Here is an 18,490-nt window from a genome sequence, read left to right as displayed (position 1 = left end):
TAAAACATACAATTTCTTCTCTTAGGGATGTTTGCCACAAATTTGTTTTTTTGTATGAACAAGGGCTTACACTGGATACAAGGGGTGGAAGTCAGATTGTCAGTTTTATGTGGCAAATGAGCCATCTTGTTGGCCGTATGTGGCCGTGTGTGTGTGTTTGTGTGTGTGTGTGTGTGTGTGTGTGTGTGTGTGTGTGTGTGTGTATTGTACACAAACAGAAAACAGATAGATATGTTCACAAACGTGGTGGCTAGAGGTCCATGTGGGGTATCTCCACCTTCTTGGTTAAAACAGGGTCTCTCACTGAACCTGAAGCTGGCTGTCCAGCAAATCCCTAGGGCCTCCCTGTCTTTCCAAGACGTAGGATTACCCAGCTGTTATCTCAGTGCTGGGGATCCGCACTCAAGTCCTCCTGCTTGTGCTCCAAGCACTTTACCCACTGAGCCATTTAGTCCGAGTTTGTTCATTTTTATAAATACCTTATTTCTTCATTACCAACCTTTTCCGATCTTTGCACACCACAACAGGAACTTTAGCATGAAAATCAGATTCCACGTCTACATATAATGCTAATAAGAAGAGAAGGGAAAGTAAGTTAATATCAACATCTCTAAGTATTTATAGTAAACAGTAAAAGTTTCACTCTTAAAAAAAATCACTCATTAATTCTGTAGAATAACTCAGTCTTCTCATTATGAAAATGAACCCCATAAAATCTCTTACATCTTCTGGAGTCATCTGTATGAACTCAAGTATAGTCTCAAATACTGTTGAACTTTAGAAGCAGCTTAAAAGGAAAGGGCTTCTAACATCCCTAAAAGTTTGAATACTTCCATGTAAATATTCAGACTTCACAGATATACAGCAAGGAGGGAACATCACTTACTTCTGTGGGCTATCGCCATAGTAGAAGTATGCTTTCCCATTCAAATAGAACTCTTAGCCTCACCCAATTAATACCTCCAAAATGTATCTAATGGAAGGTTCCAAGGAGGCATTAGCAGGGAGGGAGCATATGTCTACCCTGAGGTCTACCACCAAAGTAGATCTCATGTCATAAATGCCTACTTCAGGGTCTGGGGATATAGCCCAACAGGAAAAGTTCAACCCACAACACCCATGTGATGGAAAGAGAGGAAAAAAAAACAAGCAACAACAACAAAAAAACCATACACAGGTGTAAAAAAATAAATTTAAATTAAAAATTAAATATCTGGGGCTGGAGAGATGGCTCAGTGGTTAAGAGTGCTGCGTGCTTTTCCAAAGGTCCTGAGTTCAATTCCCAGCAACCACATGGTGGCTCACAACCATCTATAATGTGATCAGATGCCCTCTTCTGCAGATAAAGTACTCATATACAATAAATTAATTAATTTTAAAAAATTAAATATCCACTTAAGATAAGTGAACTGACATTTCATTTGGAAAAACATTAACAATAACAAAAAAAAAAAATCTCAGCGGTACCTGATGGGATGACTGATTTAAAAATATGTACTGGGAACTTATTACGTCAGAAATGTATTTAAGCACAGTGGATATGGCAGTAACAAGAAACAAAAAGATCAAGGAGGAGTTTGAAACACAAATATTAAAACAAATCTTGTAGATTACAGGTTTCTAGAAGATACAATGAGGATAGTAAGTAAAACATAATTTAAAAATCAGAGACTTTTAAGCCTGTATTATAAGACTTTAGATTATCTCTCATGTAAAAAAGACAATTTATTTATTTATTTTTAGGGTTTTGTTTTGTTTTGTTTTGAGATAGTATTTCTCTGTGTAACAGCCTTGGCTGTCCTAGACGTTGTGGACCAGGCTGGTCTTGAACCCCCAGAGATCCACCTGCCTCTGCCTCCTGAGTGCTGGGATTAAAGGCGTGCACTACCACGCCCAGCCGAAAAGGTTATAATAGGCTGAACACTTTCTCGGGAAGCCCCAAAAGGCAAAAGCATTAAGTCTACCTATTTGTAATATGCTTTTAAGTTTGTGTGTAATTAGACACAAGTATTTATTAGCGAAGGCAACTTCGTTAAAATATTTCTACATCATTCCTTATCATTCCTTAAAAACTAATTTCCCAGGACACTGGTCAAGCTTATAAATGGGCATTAAGATAACTCAGCTGAGCCAGGTGGTGTTGGCACAAGCCTTTAATCTCAGCACTCGGCAGGGAGAGGTAGCAGGTGATCTCTGTGAGTTTGAGGTCAGCCTGGCCTACAGAGTGAGTTCCAAGACAGCCTAGGTTATACAGAGAAACTCTGTCGTGAAAAAAAACAAAAAAAACAAAAAAGATGACTCAGCTGATAAAGGCCAGTGCCTCCAAGCCTGACACACTCATACCTATACATACATACATATATATATTTTTTAAAAGAATGAGCCAATTAATTACCAGTTTATAACATATAAACTGGGCTTGGTTCAAAACACTATACTCCTTTTTTATTTGTATTGTGTTTGAAAGTATTTTTACCTATGTAAATATCTTCTTTTCTTATAAAAGCATTCCGGACAAGTAACATGGAAAAGCTACCTGGTATGATTCAGCTGATATAACACAGTGATTACATGGGCTACTATCATGTTTCAAGTAGAAAGACAGCAGGCAGGTGTGGTGGCACATTCCATTAGTCCCAGCACTAAACAGGCAGAGGCAGGTGGATCTCTGTGAGTTCAAGGCCAGCTTGGTCTACATAAGGAGTTCCAGGACAACAAAGGTTGTGTAGAGAGATTTTGTCCCAAACAAACAAAGAACAACAAACTAACAAAAAAGATAAGTGGAAATAAAGTGTGTATCACTGTCTTTATTCTGTATCTTTCTACTTTTCTTTGACTGACTTTTCCATATGATGAAGACAAGTCTATTTGTCTTCATTTACACATGAAATGCCCATAACATAGTAGTTCCCTTTTACTTAAAGAGATACTTTCTAAATAATAAATAAATACTTGCAACCTAAGGCACTATCAAATCCTGAAACTCTAGCTTTTTCCTAATCATATGTTCATTTGACAAATTTTAATATATAAATTAGGCACTGTAAAAGATTGGCAGGGCTAACTAAATAGAACAAAACAATTACAACATAAGTTCTATGAAAGTGGACTCTTTCTGTACACAGTACTTCAGAACATCTAGTGATCGGATAACTGGACAGCTACTAACAGACTGGGGATGGAGTGGCTGAGAACAGAACCCAGCTTTACAATGAGGAAGGGCTCAAGAGACAGCTGAGCAGTTAAGAGTCCTTGTTTTTAACCAGGACCTGCGCTCAATTCCCAACACCCACATGACAGATCCAGTCCACCCATAACTCTACTTCCAGGGAACCCGACACCCTCTTCTGATCTCTGTGGCACAAGGCACACACATGGTGTACATACATACATACAGGTAAGATGCTCATATACATAAACAAGTATATTTTTTAAAATAAGGAATTGCTTGTTTTTTAAACGTCCCAAGTTAATTTTCAGACTGTGGCTGAATGCAGGTTAACTGAAATCAAAGAAAGCAAAACTAGGAGAGTGACTAGACTGTAGCTCAAGGCCCTCAGTTCCAAACCTAGCACTGAAATAAATACAGAAGGAAGTAACTCCTGCAGATAAGAAACCATTGTATTAAAATGTATTTTTTAATTATCCAAAGCTCTTAATGCATTTTAATTATTAACTTTGACACAGTATATCTGACTTAAGCAATAGGTAAATTACATTTCCAGGTACACCTATTAAGTAAATATACACATATAGGCAGTCTCATAAATGGTAGCATTTTAACTTGGCTAGCCATATGTAAACAACACAGTGCATATACTTTTATAAAAATAAATTCTTATAAAAGAAGAAAAAAACAATGAACTTACCACTTTTTTTCAAAATTCCAAGCACTTGTATCAAAAGATCCGGATGATTCATCTAAAATATTTCATTAAAACAAAGGACAAGTAGCAGGGCATTTAGTAAGAATTTGACTTAATTAAAGAATAACATTTAACAAAATCATTCTTTATATTTTAAAATAATTGAAAATCAGGGTAGTAATTTTACTTTTACATAGTCAAATCTTGTTCAGAGAAGTAGAATACAACAAATACAGAACTATTGCTCAGAGAAAAATAAAAACAAGTTTGCCAAGGGACTATTAAATAGACTAGAAATTTATTTATTTATTTATTTATTTATTTATTTATTCATTTATTTATTAAAGAATTGTTTATTTATTATTTATACAGTGTTCTGCTTGCATGTACACCTGCACACCAGATGAGGGCACCAGATCTCATTACAGATAGTTGTGAGCCACCATGTGGTTGCTGGGAATTGAACTCAGGACCTTTGGAAGAGCAGACAGTGCTCTTAACCTCTGAGCCATCCTTTCATCCCTAGACTAGAAATTTAAATGCCAATCTTTCATTCAAATAAAACATCTTTGAGCAAAAAAGTATTAAAAAAGAAAACATTAAACATTGTTCTGGCTAGTTTTATGTAACCTTGACATAAACTCAAGTCATTTGGGAAGAGGCAACCTTGATTAAGAAAATATTACCACTAGAGTGTCTGCAGGATTGGTTTGGTTTGGTTTGGTTTTTTCTTGATTAATGTGGGAGGGCCCAACTTACTACTGTGGGTGGTGCCACTCCTGGGCTGGTGATCCTTGGTGCTATAAAAAAGCAGATCAAGCAAGCCATGAGGTGTAAGCCACTAAGCAGCACCCCTCCATGGCCTCTGCTTCATTGCTTCAGTTCCTACCTGCCTTGAGTTCCTGTCCTGACTTCCCTGGAGGATGAACTACATACAAGCTGTAAGATGAAATAAACCCTTCCCACCCCAAGTTGCTTTTAGTTCTGGTGTTTTATCACAGCAATAAAAACCTGAAAACAAACATGAAATTTTGACTGATACCTTTTTAAAAATTGTATTACTGTGTGTGATGGGGTGGGGTGCATGCCACAGCCCACATGTGGAGGCAAGAAAACAGCATGCACAATCAGTTCTCTTTCCAACTTGATGTGGATACCACAGATTGAACTCCAGTTATCAGGCTTACTTACTTGGTAAGCACTTTTACTCACTGAGACATCGTGCCAGCCCTTGCCTGATAAGTTTAAATGTGTGATTTGACAAAAATAAGCAGTGTTGTGCTCAATATTTTAGACATTGTTTCTAAGAACACTACCTAGCTACTACTTCTTTTAAGTATTTATCATTTATCAGGAGATTTTTATATATATATATTCATCTCATTTAACATAAAAACTGGGCCAGGTGTGATAAAGCACACTTGTAATCCCAGCACTTGGCAGACATAGGCAGGGGCTCTCTGTATCAGAAACAGAAACATTACCCCTCATTTGGAAGCCAGAGATAACATACACCATAGAAACAGCATATTATGGCGCAATGTAGTGGTGCATGCCTGTAACAGTAGCATTCAAGAGGCAGAAGCACAAAGATTACCATAAATTCAAGGACAGCCTGAATTTTATACTGAGTTCCAGACCAGAATAGACCTTGTCTCAAAAAAGCAAAAGTAATTTTTAAATGTTGTTAGCTCTGCTTTTAAATTGAGGAAAACAATTTTCAAAAAGATCAAGTAATCTGTTTTTACTCTGTCAAGGTTTAAATCCAGCCTTCTGGTTTCAATCTTTCTACTTTCCAACACTGCTTACCCGAAGTACTACTAGTCAACAAGCTCAAACACCAGCAGCTTTTCTTCTATTGGCTTTTTTCTCCCTATCTATTGGAAATGTAACAGTAACTTTTAAAAACACTGTTTAGTCTTCATAGTAATACCCATAAGCCAAACGGTTTTTTTCCTCCTACCCATTCTCTAAAAAGGTAACTCAATAAAATTAGCAAATACTAATTAAGTACCATAAAGAGACGGTTCTTTTTTAATTACTTACCTTGGAAGGAAATTTTATATCTATATTAACATCACTGCTTTTCAGAGCAAACTTTGTCAGAGATGAACCATACAACCTCAGTGAACACTCTGGAATAAATGAAAAAACACAAAACCATAAAACTTTAAATATGTTAAAAAAAAAACAAAACAAAACTGGAAACTAAACCGATGAATCAGCAGTTGAGAGCACTTGGTGTTCTTGCAGAGGACCAGAGTTCAATTCCCAGCACCCAAACAGGAGCTCACAACCATCTGTAACTCCAGTTCCAGGGTATCTAATGGCCTCTTCTAACCTATAAGGCATTCATACACATGTACTACACATAAAACTCATGCTGGCCCCCACACACATACATCAAAACAAATAAATTAAAAACATGCAGACAACCACACATTACTTCAATCCCATATATTTTAATTCTGGCATAATGACTTTCACAAAACTTATCTATTAAAATAACAAATGTTCCCAATTACGGGAACAAGAACAAAGAACAAGAGAAAAAACTACGATAAAAGTTCAGTGTTCAAATTGAAACAGTTCATTTAGAAACAATCTAAAAATATTTACTCCTCTAGCAGTGCTATTGTCAAAAATGTTTTATTTTAGATAATTAGATAAGAACCAACCTTAGAAAAGAACATTCAATACAAATGCTTTTTCAAAATACAAAGTAACTCGAAGTCAAGTGATGCTGCAAACTTAAAACACAAAAACTTAGTGGCTATCAAGAGTTCTTAGTACAAGATAAACAGAAGACTATCATATGTGTTATTACAAAAACAAGACGTACTTTCAAAAGATCACACCAAAGAGCACAAGAAAATAGTATGTGGAATGGTACTGACCAGGCAGAATCACTTTCTTAGAAAATTAACATTCAGTTGTAAACTATTCAAACTTGAAAATGCCTAAATGTTATCTGTATCATTAAAATCATATAAATGAAAGTCCTGTATTTAAAGTAATTATGAATTACTTTTCAACAATTCTAATCAGTATTCAATGCATTACTTAGGTAGAAAAACATTATTAGAGAAAAGAACAGGAAATGAAGTTCCATTTTTCCACTTCATAATTATTTCTTATGAATCTTATAGTACGACTATATGTAATGATAGCTAATCATTTAAGTTACATTTACCTCAACATTAAAAAGAAAAAAGATGGACAACAGCCTATATATAAATATATACAATAAACTTGAACCCAAAAAAATTCTCTCAAGTCTTTTATTTTTCCTTACCATTAAGCAGTAATGTAAGTAAGCACTCTTACTTAGTGATGTTAGAATGTTAATACTAAAAAACCAGTAAAATCCACTAAGAAATCAATGGTACTCAAGGGCTGAAGAGATGATTCAGTAGTTAAGAACACTTGCTGTTTTTACAGTAGATCCAAGTTCACTTCCTAGCACCCCCAGCAGGAGGCTCACAACTACCTGTAGCTCCACGGGATCTCATACCTTCTTCTGGCCTCCACAGACACCAGGTACATGTGTGCACACATACACATACATATTTTTATAGTAAAGTCCATCTTAAAGAAAACCATGACACTCATAGACCAATGTAAAATATATCTTACCAGTAAGAAATTACCTATGTTTGACATTTTTAAATCTTTTTCTCATACTACAAAATTATGCTTTTTTTTAATTAAAAGGAAATAATTTAATAAAAGCAATTCCTAAAGAGTGAAATGGTAAAGGTGCTTGGTGCCTGAGGACCTGAGGTAGATCCAAGACCACACATGGGAGGAAAGAAATTGTCCTCTAATTCCATGCTTATATGCCCAGGCATAAGCATACACATATACACATAAAAAAAGGCCATTCCTAAAACACTCAAATTCATCTACTTTTTAAAAAAAAAGATATACATTAAGAAATTTACCCTACTTCATAATGAAGTAAAGGAACATCTTTTGATTCTAGGAATTAAATATATAAAATGGTTCTGGTACCTGGTAAAAATGTCATTATCACCTTTGACATTTCCTCCACAATGTCCTGGCGGACTCTGAGGTCATCATCTGTTATTCCTTGTTCTTTTGCTAATTCAACAATTGCAATGCTTAAAGCAGCCAAGTGCGCAGGGGAAGGAGATGGAAGAGACCGAAGTTCACTTTCTTCCTGTTTTTCCTGTTAGTATAATGTTTCACAACAATAACAAAGTATCTACTTTAAGGATCTTATACTTAAGAAAGAATAGAAATAACAAATATTCACCTTTTATACATGCAAAATAAAACATATAATAATTGAGTAATTGAGCCAAAGAAAAACAATTGCTTTTAGGACACAGGATTCAAGGAATGAAAGGTACAGCAAGGGAGTTTATTAGTACGATTTTTTAAAACAATTTAAAATTTTTGAGATTATAATTATATAATTATATTATTTTTTTACTTTACCAGAACTAGAGAGAGAGCTCAGTGGTTAAGAATGTGGACTAGTTGGACGATAGTGGCACACCTTTAATCCCAGCACTTGGGAGGCAGAGGCAGGTGATCACTATAAATTCAAGGCCAGCCTGGTCTACAGAGACAGTTCTAGGGCAACAAAGGCTACACAGAGAAACCTTATCTCAAAGGGAAAAAAAAAATAGCATGCACTGCTTTTGTGAAAGACCTCATTTCAGTTCCTAGCACTCATATCCAGGGCCTCACGGCCTTTATAGCTCAATCTCCAAGGGATTTAATGCCCTCTCCTGGACTCTGCCGGCTTCCACAGACAGGAGGCACACACTTACACATATAAGTAAATAAGTAAATATATTAATAAATATAAAAAATAACTTTTTTTTTTTTTTTTTGGTTTTTCAAGACAGGGTTTCTCTGTGTAACCTTGGCTGTCCTAGACTCACTCTGTAGACCAGGCTGGCCTCAAACTCACAGCGATCCGCCTGCCTCTGCCTCCCAAGTGCTGGGATTAAAGGCTTGCGCCACAACGCCCAGCTCTTTTTTGGTTTTTCAAGACAGGGTTTCTCTGTGCAGCCTTGGCTGTCCTGGACTTGCTTTGTAGAGCAGGCTGGCCTCGAACTCAGTTAGATCCACCTGCCTATGCCTCCCCGAGTGCTGGGATTACAGGCATGCACCAGTGAGCCTGGCTCAAAACTAACAATTTTAAAAGAAAAACATAACACTTTAAAAACTGCTCTACATCAAAACTAACACAAAGGTTCAACAGTTGGCTAATGATTCCGTAACAACAAAGAGCTTAGGTAGATTAGAAAGTTACCAATCTTATCTAATCAACATGGGCAAGACCAAGTCAAATGGTCGTTCCCTAACATATACACACAGTATATGTAGAATATCAGGTTTCACCATCAACTATGCAAGAGCTTCTACGCAAATGACAACAACCCAAATTTTCTAAGAAGATCAGGTAAGAGGATTCTTAGAAGTTATCTGAGCTGAGACCTGGGCTATGTATTACAATTTTTAAGAGAAAATTAATTAGTTAACATACCAATATACTTAGAAAAGTACTCTATTCAAATCTGTATGAGATAATTTAATAAAATAATTTAAAAGTTGCAAATTCTGAAGTGCAAAATTTATGAGGATTGTATGGTCTATACTTCTCCATCTTCATGTCATACTGTTTTCCTCCTAGTTCTTTCCTTCCACCTTCACATCCTTACACACTATGTCCACTCTCCTCCAGAGATCTTTCTTTATGATGCTTTAATGCCTTACACTTACTTTTTTGCTTTTTAAACTACTATTTCAAAGTTTAGCTCAAAGGTCATTTTCCAGGGAAACGTCCCTGTTATAGATTAAGAAAAATATTCTTGTACATTTCTCCCTCTAATAGAACTCATTAAACTTAAACCCTTATTCACCAATTATTAGGAACTCTAAGGCCAGGAACCATGATTATCTTATTCACCACTAGCTGGCAAGCAGAGAATAAATAGTAGAATGTGTGAGTAAAGACAGAAAGACAAGGAAATTAACAGGGACGTAGGAGGTAGAAAGGGCACCTCATCCCAGAGTCTAGCTGAAGCCTCTTACTGAGAAGTCAAACTCCAGCACAATAAATGTTTGCTATGAAGGCTGCAGAGAAATAATATTCTTTTCATATATATGAATATTTTATGTTAAAATAGCAAGGAACAAGGCTGAAGACCTAAATGTGTATGATCTTGAGTAGGACTTCATTCCTGTCATAGACATTTTCTGAAAAGAGAGAGACAGAGAGAAAGACTGAGAGATTAACTTTTTAAAAGATCTCTATAGCCTTTCACCCTATCAACTGTAATACTGCCAGGTGCCCCAAAGGAACCACTCTATGATCATACTTAGGTTCTACTAGCAACCTTTTGAAGACAGTACCTTCAAACTCACTCAAATACTGTATGTGCTGTTACAAAGATAATAAAGCTATGCTCTTGGGTATGCCTTACTTCCTAAAGCCTTTATTTTCTTACCCTATACGATTAAAATCTACATTAAGACATGCTCTTGAAGCTGAGCAGTGGTGGTACACGCCTTTAATCCCAGCCCTCAGGAGGCAGAGACGAATGGATCTCTGAGTCTACAGAGAAGTTCCAAAATACCCAAGGCTACACAGAGGGACCTTGTCTTGAGGGGGGGGGGGGGTGTTGCTGATGATGAACTTTAATCCTAGTTCTCAGGAAGCAGAGGCAGGCCAATCTCTGAGTTGAGGCCAAACAAAGACTTTTAGAAGGCAAGAGGGATGGTGAAGAGGGTAAAGGAACTTGCCACCAATCATGACAATCTGAGCTTAATCCCAGAATCTATATGGTGGAAGAAGAAAACTGATTTCTGGAAGCTGTCCTCCACACATGTACTAAGGCATGTGTACCCATGTGCACAAAATAAATGACAATAAATGTGAAAGAATTCTCAAAATAAAAATACCTTTGGGGACTGAAAAGAAAACTTGGTGAGCAAGCATGAGGACCTGAGTTCAGCTCCCAACACTCATCTAAGAAGTTGGGCATGGTTGAGCATACCAATGGAGACAGAAAGATTAAGACTTCCGGGCCTGCAGCCTAGCTCCAGGTCAGTGAGAGACCATATCTCAAAGGAATAAGGTAGGCCGCGCCCTGCCCGCCCCCGCCCACACACACAGTATTTCAACAAATCTCAAGGTTTTCTCTGTGTAACAGCTCTGGCAGTCCTGGAACTCGTTGTGTAGACCAGGCTAGCCTCGAACTCAGAGATCCACCTGCCTCTGGCTCCCAAGTGCTGGGATTATAAGATGCTGAAGAAATAGACAACTAACTGTACCTGACAATTTTAATTTTATCAATCAATATTCTTTAACATGATCAAACTAGCTCCTAGAAAATTCCTTCTAACCACTAAAGAAGTTGATGAAAGCTTTCAACACTATCATTTCAGTTACTTACAGAAGACACAAAGCATGCCTCTCTCTTAGGTTCATAACTTTAAAAATTGCCTAATCACTTTTAGAGTTCAAAAAGTAAAAATAATTTTTAAAAGAGATAACTTACCAAAATATTTTTCTTATGTCGCTTTTCTTTTATATGTTTATGTGCTCCTTGGATGTTTTCAATGTGAATTAGGCAAAGTTTGCATAGATAACGGCAATTGGTATATTCTGGTGATCGCTGAAGAAACAAGTTTTAAAATAACCTTTTCAGTAAGCGAAGGAGTAAATGATGGTCTATATAAGTGAACACTTGATTATATAACTGTTACAGACTAGAATAGGCACTGACTGAGTGGCTGCTGATGTAGCTCAGTGGTAGAACATATGCTTAGCATGTGCTAGCACTTAAGTCAAGATACCCACTAGCACAACAAGAAAGAAAACCAGTACTTATATTCTCAAAATAGTTAGCTTTTCCAGAAGAGCCATTATAGGATATTAAGTACTAAATTCATGCTAGCTAAGTAGGTTTACTATTCATCTAATATCTTGCTCCTTAAATCTTATTCCAATGTTGTCCCAAAAATCAATTTCAAACTTAACTGAGTATTCTGAGTACTTTGTTCTGAGTATTCTGAGATTATAGCTAATGAAGAGAATTTCAAAGGCTGCCACTCTGAAGGAACAACAATTTGGGCATGTTAAAGTACAAGTCATAGTACTTCACTCATGATTTTGTTTTCTCAAAATAATAGAACAATAATTATAATTACTAAGTGTTTGCTAGATATAAATATTCAGATATAAATTGTCATTTTAATTCTTAAAAATCAGGTAAGATTAATAATCTTTTCATTTTATAGATATGAAAGACATGGAGCTTGGAACTTCACATGGATTAAATGGTACTGATAAGCACATAATGAATTTCAGTTCATACATATCTGAATCCAGAGTCAATATTTTTTACAATAAAAATAAGAATAATAAGCATTAACAGAACACATATACACATTAAGTAAAAAGAAAACTTTAAAACACAGATTTTAGGCCAAGCGGTTGGTGGTGCACGTCTTTAATACCAGCACTTGGGAGGCAGAGGCAGGTGGATCGCTGTGAGTTTGAGGCCAGCCTAGTCTACAGAGCCGAGTTCAGGACAGTCAAGGCTACACAGAGAGACCCTGTCTCAAAAAAAAAAAAAATTTTTTTTAAAGCACTGTTTCTATTGCCATACACTGAAACTTCAGTAACATTATTTAAAAAAAAAAAAAGAATTTTTATTTATTTATTTATTATGTATACAATAGCTATGATGCATGTACACCTGTACACCAGAAGTGGGCACCAGATATCATTATAGATGATTGTGAGCCACCATGTGGTTGCTGGGAATTGAACTCAAGTCCTCTGGAAGAGCAGTCAATGCTCTTAACCTCTGAGCCATCTCTCCAGCCCCAGTAACATTATTTTGTTTCAGATTAATATTCAATATTCAGTGCAACTCCTGACAAAAAAGGTCTCTCATCAGGGAATATATATTTTTTAAAAGATTTTATTTATTCATATTTTATGTGTGTGAGCATTCTGTTTACAAATATTTAAGTGTACCACATGTGTGCCATGGCCCCAGAAGAGGACGTCAAGGTCTTCCAGAACTGAGTTACAGATAGTCGTGAGCCACAACGTAGATGTTAGGAACTGAACCCAGGTCCTTTGTAAGAATAGCAAGGACTCTTAAACACTGAGCCATTTCTCCAGCCTCAGTAAATGATGTTCTTTAGATAAGAAACCTGCATCAAATGTAGCAACATTCCTACCACAGACTACTAGAAACTAACAACATTTATAAATTACTATTAACTTTAACACTGTGAGAGTTCTCCATTTTACTAACAATGAATTTATATTATTTCCCAGAGGCAACAATAAATATACAGCTCTAGTCTGTATTTTAAAAGAACCGTTTGTTTTCTAAGAACAGAAAAGACTCATTTATAGTCTTTAGCATACTGCAATAATCCAACCAAGAGTTAAAGTGGCAGAGTAAAAGAGCTGAATTTAGAAACTGAAAATAAATATACCTAATACCTATAAAAACATAAGCACTGATGAGGTCACTAAGGCAGTCGTGGAATTTGTGATACAAAATGTTAGTAGATGGAACATGTATAGATTCTTTTAGTGGGGCGGGGGAAACCCAACTTCATATAACACTGAGTAAGAAGGCAGAATGCTAGGATGGTATTCCAGCTGATAGCGTATCACAGAGACCTGCTTCTATGTCTATATTTATGTAACAATTAAATATAGACCTGGATATAGAGTAGCTAACCTTTTCTTAGTACCTATTATATACTGTATGTTATGTTAAAAACTTCACTTGCATTATCCTAACACAACAGCTCCGAGATCTAGATGGTGTGTATAGATGCCCACACACATGTGTATTTGGGCATGTGTGGGCCACAGAGCATGTGTGGACATCAGAAGACAACCTCAGCTGTCATTCCTCACCTTCTACCTTGATTGGGGCAGGGTCTCTTATTCACTACCATGTCTACTAAGCTAGGTGATTGTGAGCTTCTACTGTTCTCATCCGCTGGAAATACAGACACATACTACCACATCTGGTTTTATGTGGATTTAGCAGACCTAAACTCTAATCCTTATGCTAGTGTAGTAATCACCTTATCCACTGAGCAATTGCCCTGATCCTAAGGAATTAATTTTTCACCACTTTCATTTTACTGATGAAGAAACTGAGGTATGAAAAGTTTGAATAGGAGGCAGGAGAGATAGCTCACAGGTTAAGAGCACTTGGCTGCTCTTCCAGAAGACCCACATGGCGGCTCATACTGTCTTTTTTAAATCCAGTCTGATACCCTTTTCCAACCTCTGCAGGCACCAGGCACCTACATGATGCACAGACACACAAATGAGGGCAAAACACCTGTACCCATTAAGAGAAGAGAGCAGCCAGGTGTGGTAGCGCATACCTGAAAATTCAGGGAGGCAGAAGCAGGAGAATCTTTGTGATTCTTTCTTTTTGTTTTATGAGACAGGGTTTCTCTGTGTAGCCTTGACTATCCTGGACTACTCACTTTTTAGACTAGGCTGGCCTCAGACTCACAGAGACCCACCTACCTCTGCCTCCCAAGTGCTGGGACTAAGGTGTGTGCTACCACCCCCCGGCTAGATCTCTATGAATTTGAGGATAGCCAAAGCTACACAGAGAAATCCTGTCTTGAAAACCCAAAAATATAGTGTGTGTGTGTGTGTGTGTGTGTGTGTGTATTTTTGTAAGCGTTTAACAGAATATTGTTACCCACCAGTAAGTGGCAGTGGCAAACCTGGCCAATTCCAAAACCGTGCTTTATTAAGATGCACACTAACTCTATTCATGGACCAAATGCTATACAGCAATAAGTAAAATACCAAACAAGACAAAACAAGAATTTCTTTAGTCAATCTAGGTATCTTGTTTTTCTAAACTACATAAAATCATACTATATTTTTCTAAACTACATAAAATCATACTATTACCGTCATTCCTCTATTTAATAATGACCTATTTCTTTGTGTACGTATTTATAAACACCTTAAGTATGTATTACTCTGTAGTTTCATTTGTGATGTTTCAATATCTAGTGATTTCTTTCATTGCTACAGCTATAGCTGTGTTTCTGTTAAGTAACTTTTATTCTCCTGATGCAACTGTTGTCTCGAGACTTACTCCCTCTGTCTACTAACTTATGCCTAGACCTGGAAGCTTCCAGCTTCTGTACAATCTAATCCAGGCCTAGAATACTTTCAACCTCTGAGACTTACTAATGCATAGTCAACTCCTTGGATTTTTTTTTTTAAGGGACGGTTGTTTTTGGGGGGCGGGTTAGTTTTTCAAGACAGGGTTTCTCTGTGTAACAACTCTACCTGTCCTGGAACTCACTCTGTAGACCAGGCTGGCCTCAAACTCATAGAGATCCACCTGCCTCTGCCTCCCAAGTGCTGGGATTAAAGGTGTGCGCCACCATCACTCACCTCTTTCTGAACTCTTGCTGGCTGGTTCAACTCACCGGTACCAGCTCAAACTCCTCTCCAAGCTGACTGATTCAAACTAGCTTCTCTCAGTTTCTCACTGATTTGCCCTGCTTGGCCTCAAACTAACTCTAGCAATCTGTTCTAATCTTCTGGCTCCTTCTCAATCTCTGGCTCATTCTGTCTTTTCCTGTCTCTAACTTGTTCTCCCTTCAACCTGTCTCTGTAACTGCCCTGAACTCAACTCTACTGCTCTCCCTCTCAACCTACTCTCAACTGAACTCCCTAAACAGCACTAAACCAGAACTCAGAGATCTGCATGCCTGTCTCCTGAGTGCTGGGATTAAAGGCATGTACCACCACAACTGGACCTAAGCTTTTCTTTACCTGAAAATTGCTCTATACCAGGCTGGCCTTGAACTCAAGAGATCTGTTTTCCTCTGTCTCCTTGGATTAATGGTGTCTCTGTATTCCAGCCCAATCACACAGACCTAGAAGGTCTTTGGATGTGATTTCTTGCCAGAATAGCCATGTTCTGAATTAAAATTTCTCTACATGTTTCCAAGTTAAGAAATTAATTAATCAGCACTCAGACACAAAATACCAATAAAATAGTTTCTTATTTATAATATTCAGTAAACATAAGGAAAAAAAGAATTTAGCAAATTGTATAGTAGTACTTAATAATTTAAACAATCTGAATAACTAAATAACTTTTGTGAGGACTGAACCTAAGGCCTTCTGCTTGCTAGGCCTTGCTTTGCTAAAGAACTACATTTCTAGCTAGACTTTTAACTTCTAATGAAAGAAACATGCAATTTTTAATCAATATATACCCAATGTCCAGCACAGTTGCTAGCACATAACAAACATTTCATATTTACTAAATAAGGGAATAAATCATCAATGAACAATTTATTTTGTATCAACCAAACTAGCATTTTATTTTAGTAAATATCTTAAGCTTTAAAAAAAAAGAAACCATAGGGTCTGAAAAAAATGGGTCAGTAGCTATGAGTGTGTACTGCTCTTACAGAAGGCCCAAGTTCAGTTACCAGAATCCATTTAAAGCATCTCACTACCACAGGTAACCCCAGCTCCATCTGATGCCCTCTTCTGGCCTCCAAGGGTACCAGCACCCACATGCACACATTACCACACAGATAACACATACATAATTAGAAACTTAAATAAACATTTTTATAAAGAATAAAAACAGTAAATACTAGGAAGGCAGGTCATTCATTCATATAATCACAATATTCAGGAACCTCTGAGGCAAGAGCATTGCTATATAATAAGGTACAGCCTGGGCTACAGTCATAAGATGGAAAAAATAGAAAATGGAAGGGAAGGAAGAAGCAAAGGAAAGGGAAAAGCAGAAATAAAAAGGGAAAATAAAAGGCACAGAAAGGGGGAAAGAACAAAATAAGTAAATATTTTATGCAGGCCATATAGTCTCACTGGTATCCAGTTAACTTTGTCATCACAGCATGGAAGTAGCCATAGACAAAATATAACGAAAACAAGCGTGGCTTATACCAATAAATGTTTACAAAAAGGGAGGTAACATGCATCTTGCCATAGTCAAACAAAACAAAGGGGATAGACCGTAGTTTGCTAATGCCTACAATACATAAATGTCAACTAAATAAATTAATGTAATGACATGTTTTTAATCTCAGCACTCAGGAAGCAGAAGCAGAAGCAGGTAGATCTCTGAGCTTGTAGCCAGCCTCATCTACCCAATGAGTTCCAGACCAGCCAAGACTACATAGTAAGACTGTCTCAAAAAAAAAAAAAAGGTGGGGGGGGGATTTACAAGTGTATTTGCTGAATGGGGGGTGGGGTGTCTAAGAGATATGAAGTGTGAAGTGTTACACTCTGGAAAAATTATAAAGCATATACTCCCTCAGTAACTAACATAATATAGCATACTTTTTCAAGTCGAAAGATGTGATCTCTTTCTAGGCGTTCTTCTGCTTGTTTCAAGCCTAGCCTCTGCTCAGGTGTCAAAGCAGATTCATCTATCACAGTGGCATTTTCTAAATAATCCATCTCAGAAGAATTTTCTTTGTTGGACTCTTCACTCTTCATTTTACCTACAAAAAAAAGCAACTGCTTAGTTATCATTAAATCAGTTATTAAAAATTAGGAATTAAAAAAATAAACATTTAACTATGGGGAGGAGGATTCTTTCCCTATATGCTACTTAGTTGTACAAGTTGTTAGATTATGTTTAATATATAATATAGATACATATATGTGCATATAATATGTATTATGTGTGTTTATGTGTGAGATATATGTGTGTGTGTGTGTGTGTGTGTGTACACGCGCGCACGCATGATGCGCTCATGAGATGGATTAGCAAGTAAAAACAATTGCCTCTAAGGCGGATAACCTGAGTTCAGTCCCCAAGACTCATATGGAGGAAGAAAATATACTTCCACAATTTGTCCTCTGATCTACACATATGCCATGTGCACACCCATACATAAATGAATAAATCTAACCTTTTAAAAAGCAGTGCTAAGGGACTGAAGAGATAGATGGCTTAGCAGTTAAGCCCACTGGTGGCAGGTAAGCATAACAATATACCCCTTTAATCTCAGCACTGGGTAGACAGAGACAGGCAAATCCCTCTGAGTTCAAGGCCAACTAGGTGTATGCAGTGAGTCCCAGAATAGCCAGGGCTATACAGAGAAACACTGGGGAAAGGGAGAGCACTGGCTACTTTTCAAGTGTCTATTTCCAGCACCTATGTGACAGCTCACATCATCTATACCTGCAGTCCAATGTATCTGATGCCTTCTGGCCTTCATAAACACCAGGCCAAAAAAAAAAAAAGATACAACAGACATACATGCAGGCAAAACACCCACAAGCACAAAATTAATCATTTTTTAAATTTTAAACCAGTGCTTATAATCAATCAATAAAATACTCCATTATCTTCAAAAGCCAACTATTAGAAAAATCTGATAGTCAATTTCACCTTTGGTTGGTTGATTTTGAGGTAGGTAACTGTAGGGATAGAAGGGTGGTGGTGTGTGTGTGTGTGTGTGTGTGTGTGTGTGTGTGTGTGTGTGTGCGCGTGCACGCGCGCGCATGCGCAATACTAAAGCTCTTATTTTCTAAACAAATAAACAGTCTTTGTAAGTGGCAT

At 37.0% G+C, this 18,490-nt stretch overlaps 1 protein-coding gene across 4 annotated transcripts in view; it reads right to left on the bottom strand.

Moving 5' to 3' along the window:
* Nucleotides 1-18,490, bottom strand: part of TUT4 (terminal uridylyl transferase 4) — a 114,954-nt gene that overhangs the window by 69,444 nt on the left and 27,020 nt on the right. For all 4 annotated transcript variants that reach the window (XM_084784532.1, XM_084784531.1, XM_084784533.1 and 1 more), the window contains 6 exons: nt 17,260-17,423; nt 11,408-11,524; nt 7,881-8,058; nt 5,913-6,001; nt 3,870-3,921; nt 500-569 (listed from right to left, as the gene is read on the bottom strand). In XM_084784532.1, coding sequence (XP_084640658.1) covers nt 500-569; nt 3,870-3,921; nt 5,913-6,001; nt 7,881-8,058; nt 11,408-11,524; nt 17,260-17,423 — 670 coding nt within the window. The remainder of the gene's footprint in view (nt 1-499; nt 570-3,869; nt 3,922-5,912; nt 6,002-7,880; nt 8,059-11,407; nt 11,525-17,259; nt 17,424-18,490) is intronic.

This window comes from Acomys minous, assembly GCF_964271855.1.
Source record: "Acomys minous genome assembly, chromosome: 6".
In the NCBI taxonomy this organism is placed as follows: Eukaryota; Metazoa; Chordata; class Mammalia; order Rodentia; family Muridae; genus Acomys; species Acomys minous.
This window is presented reverse-complemented; position numbering and strand designations above follow the sequence as displayed.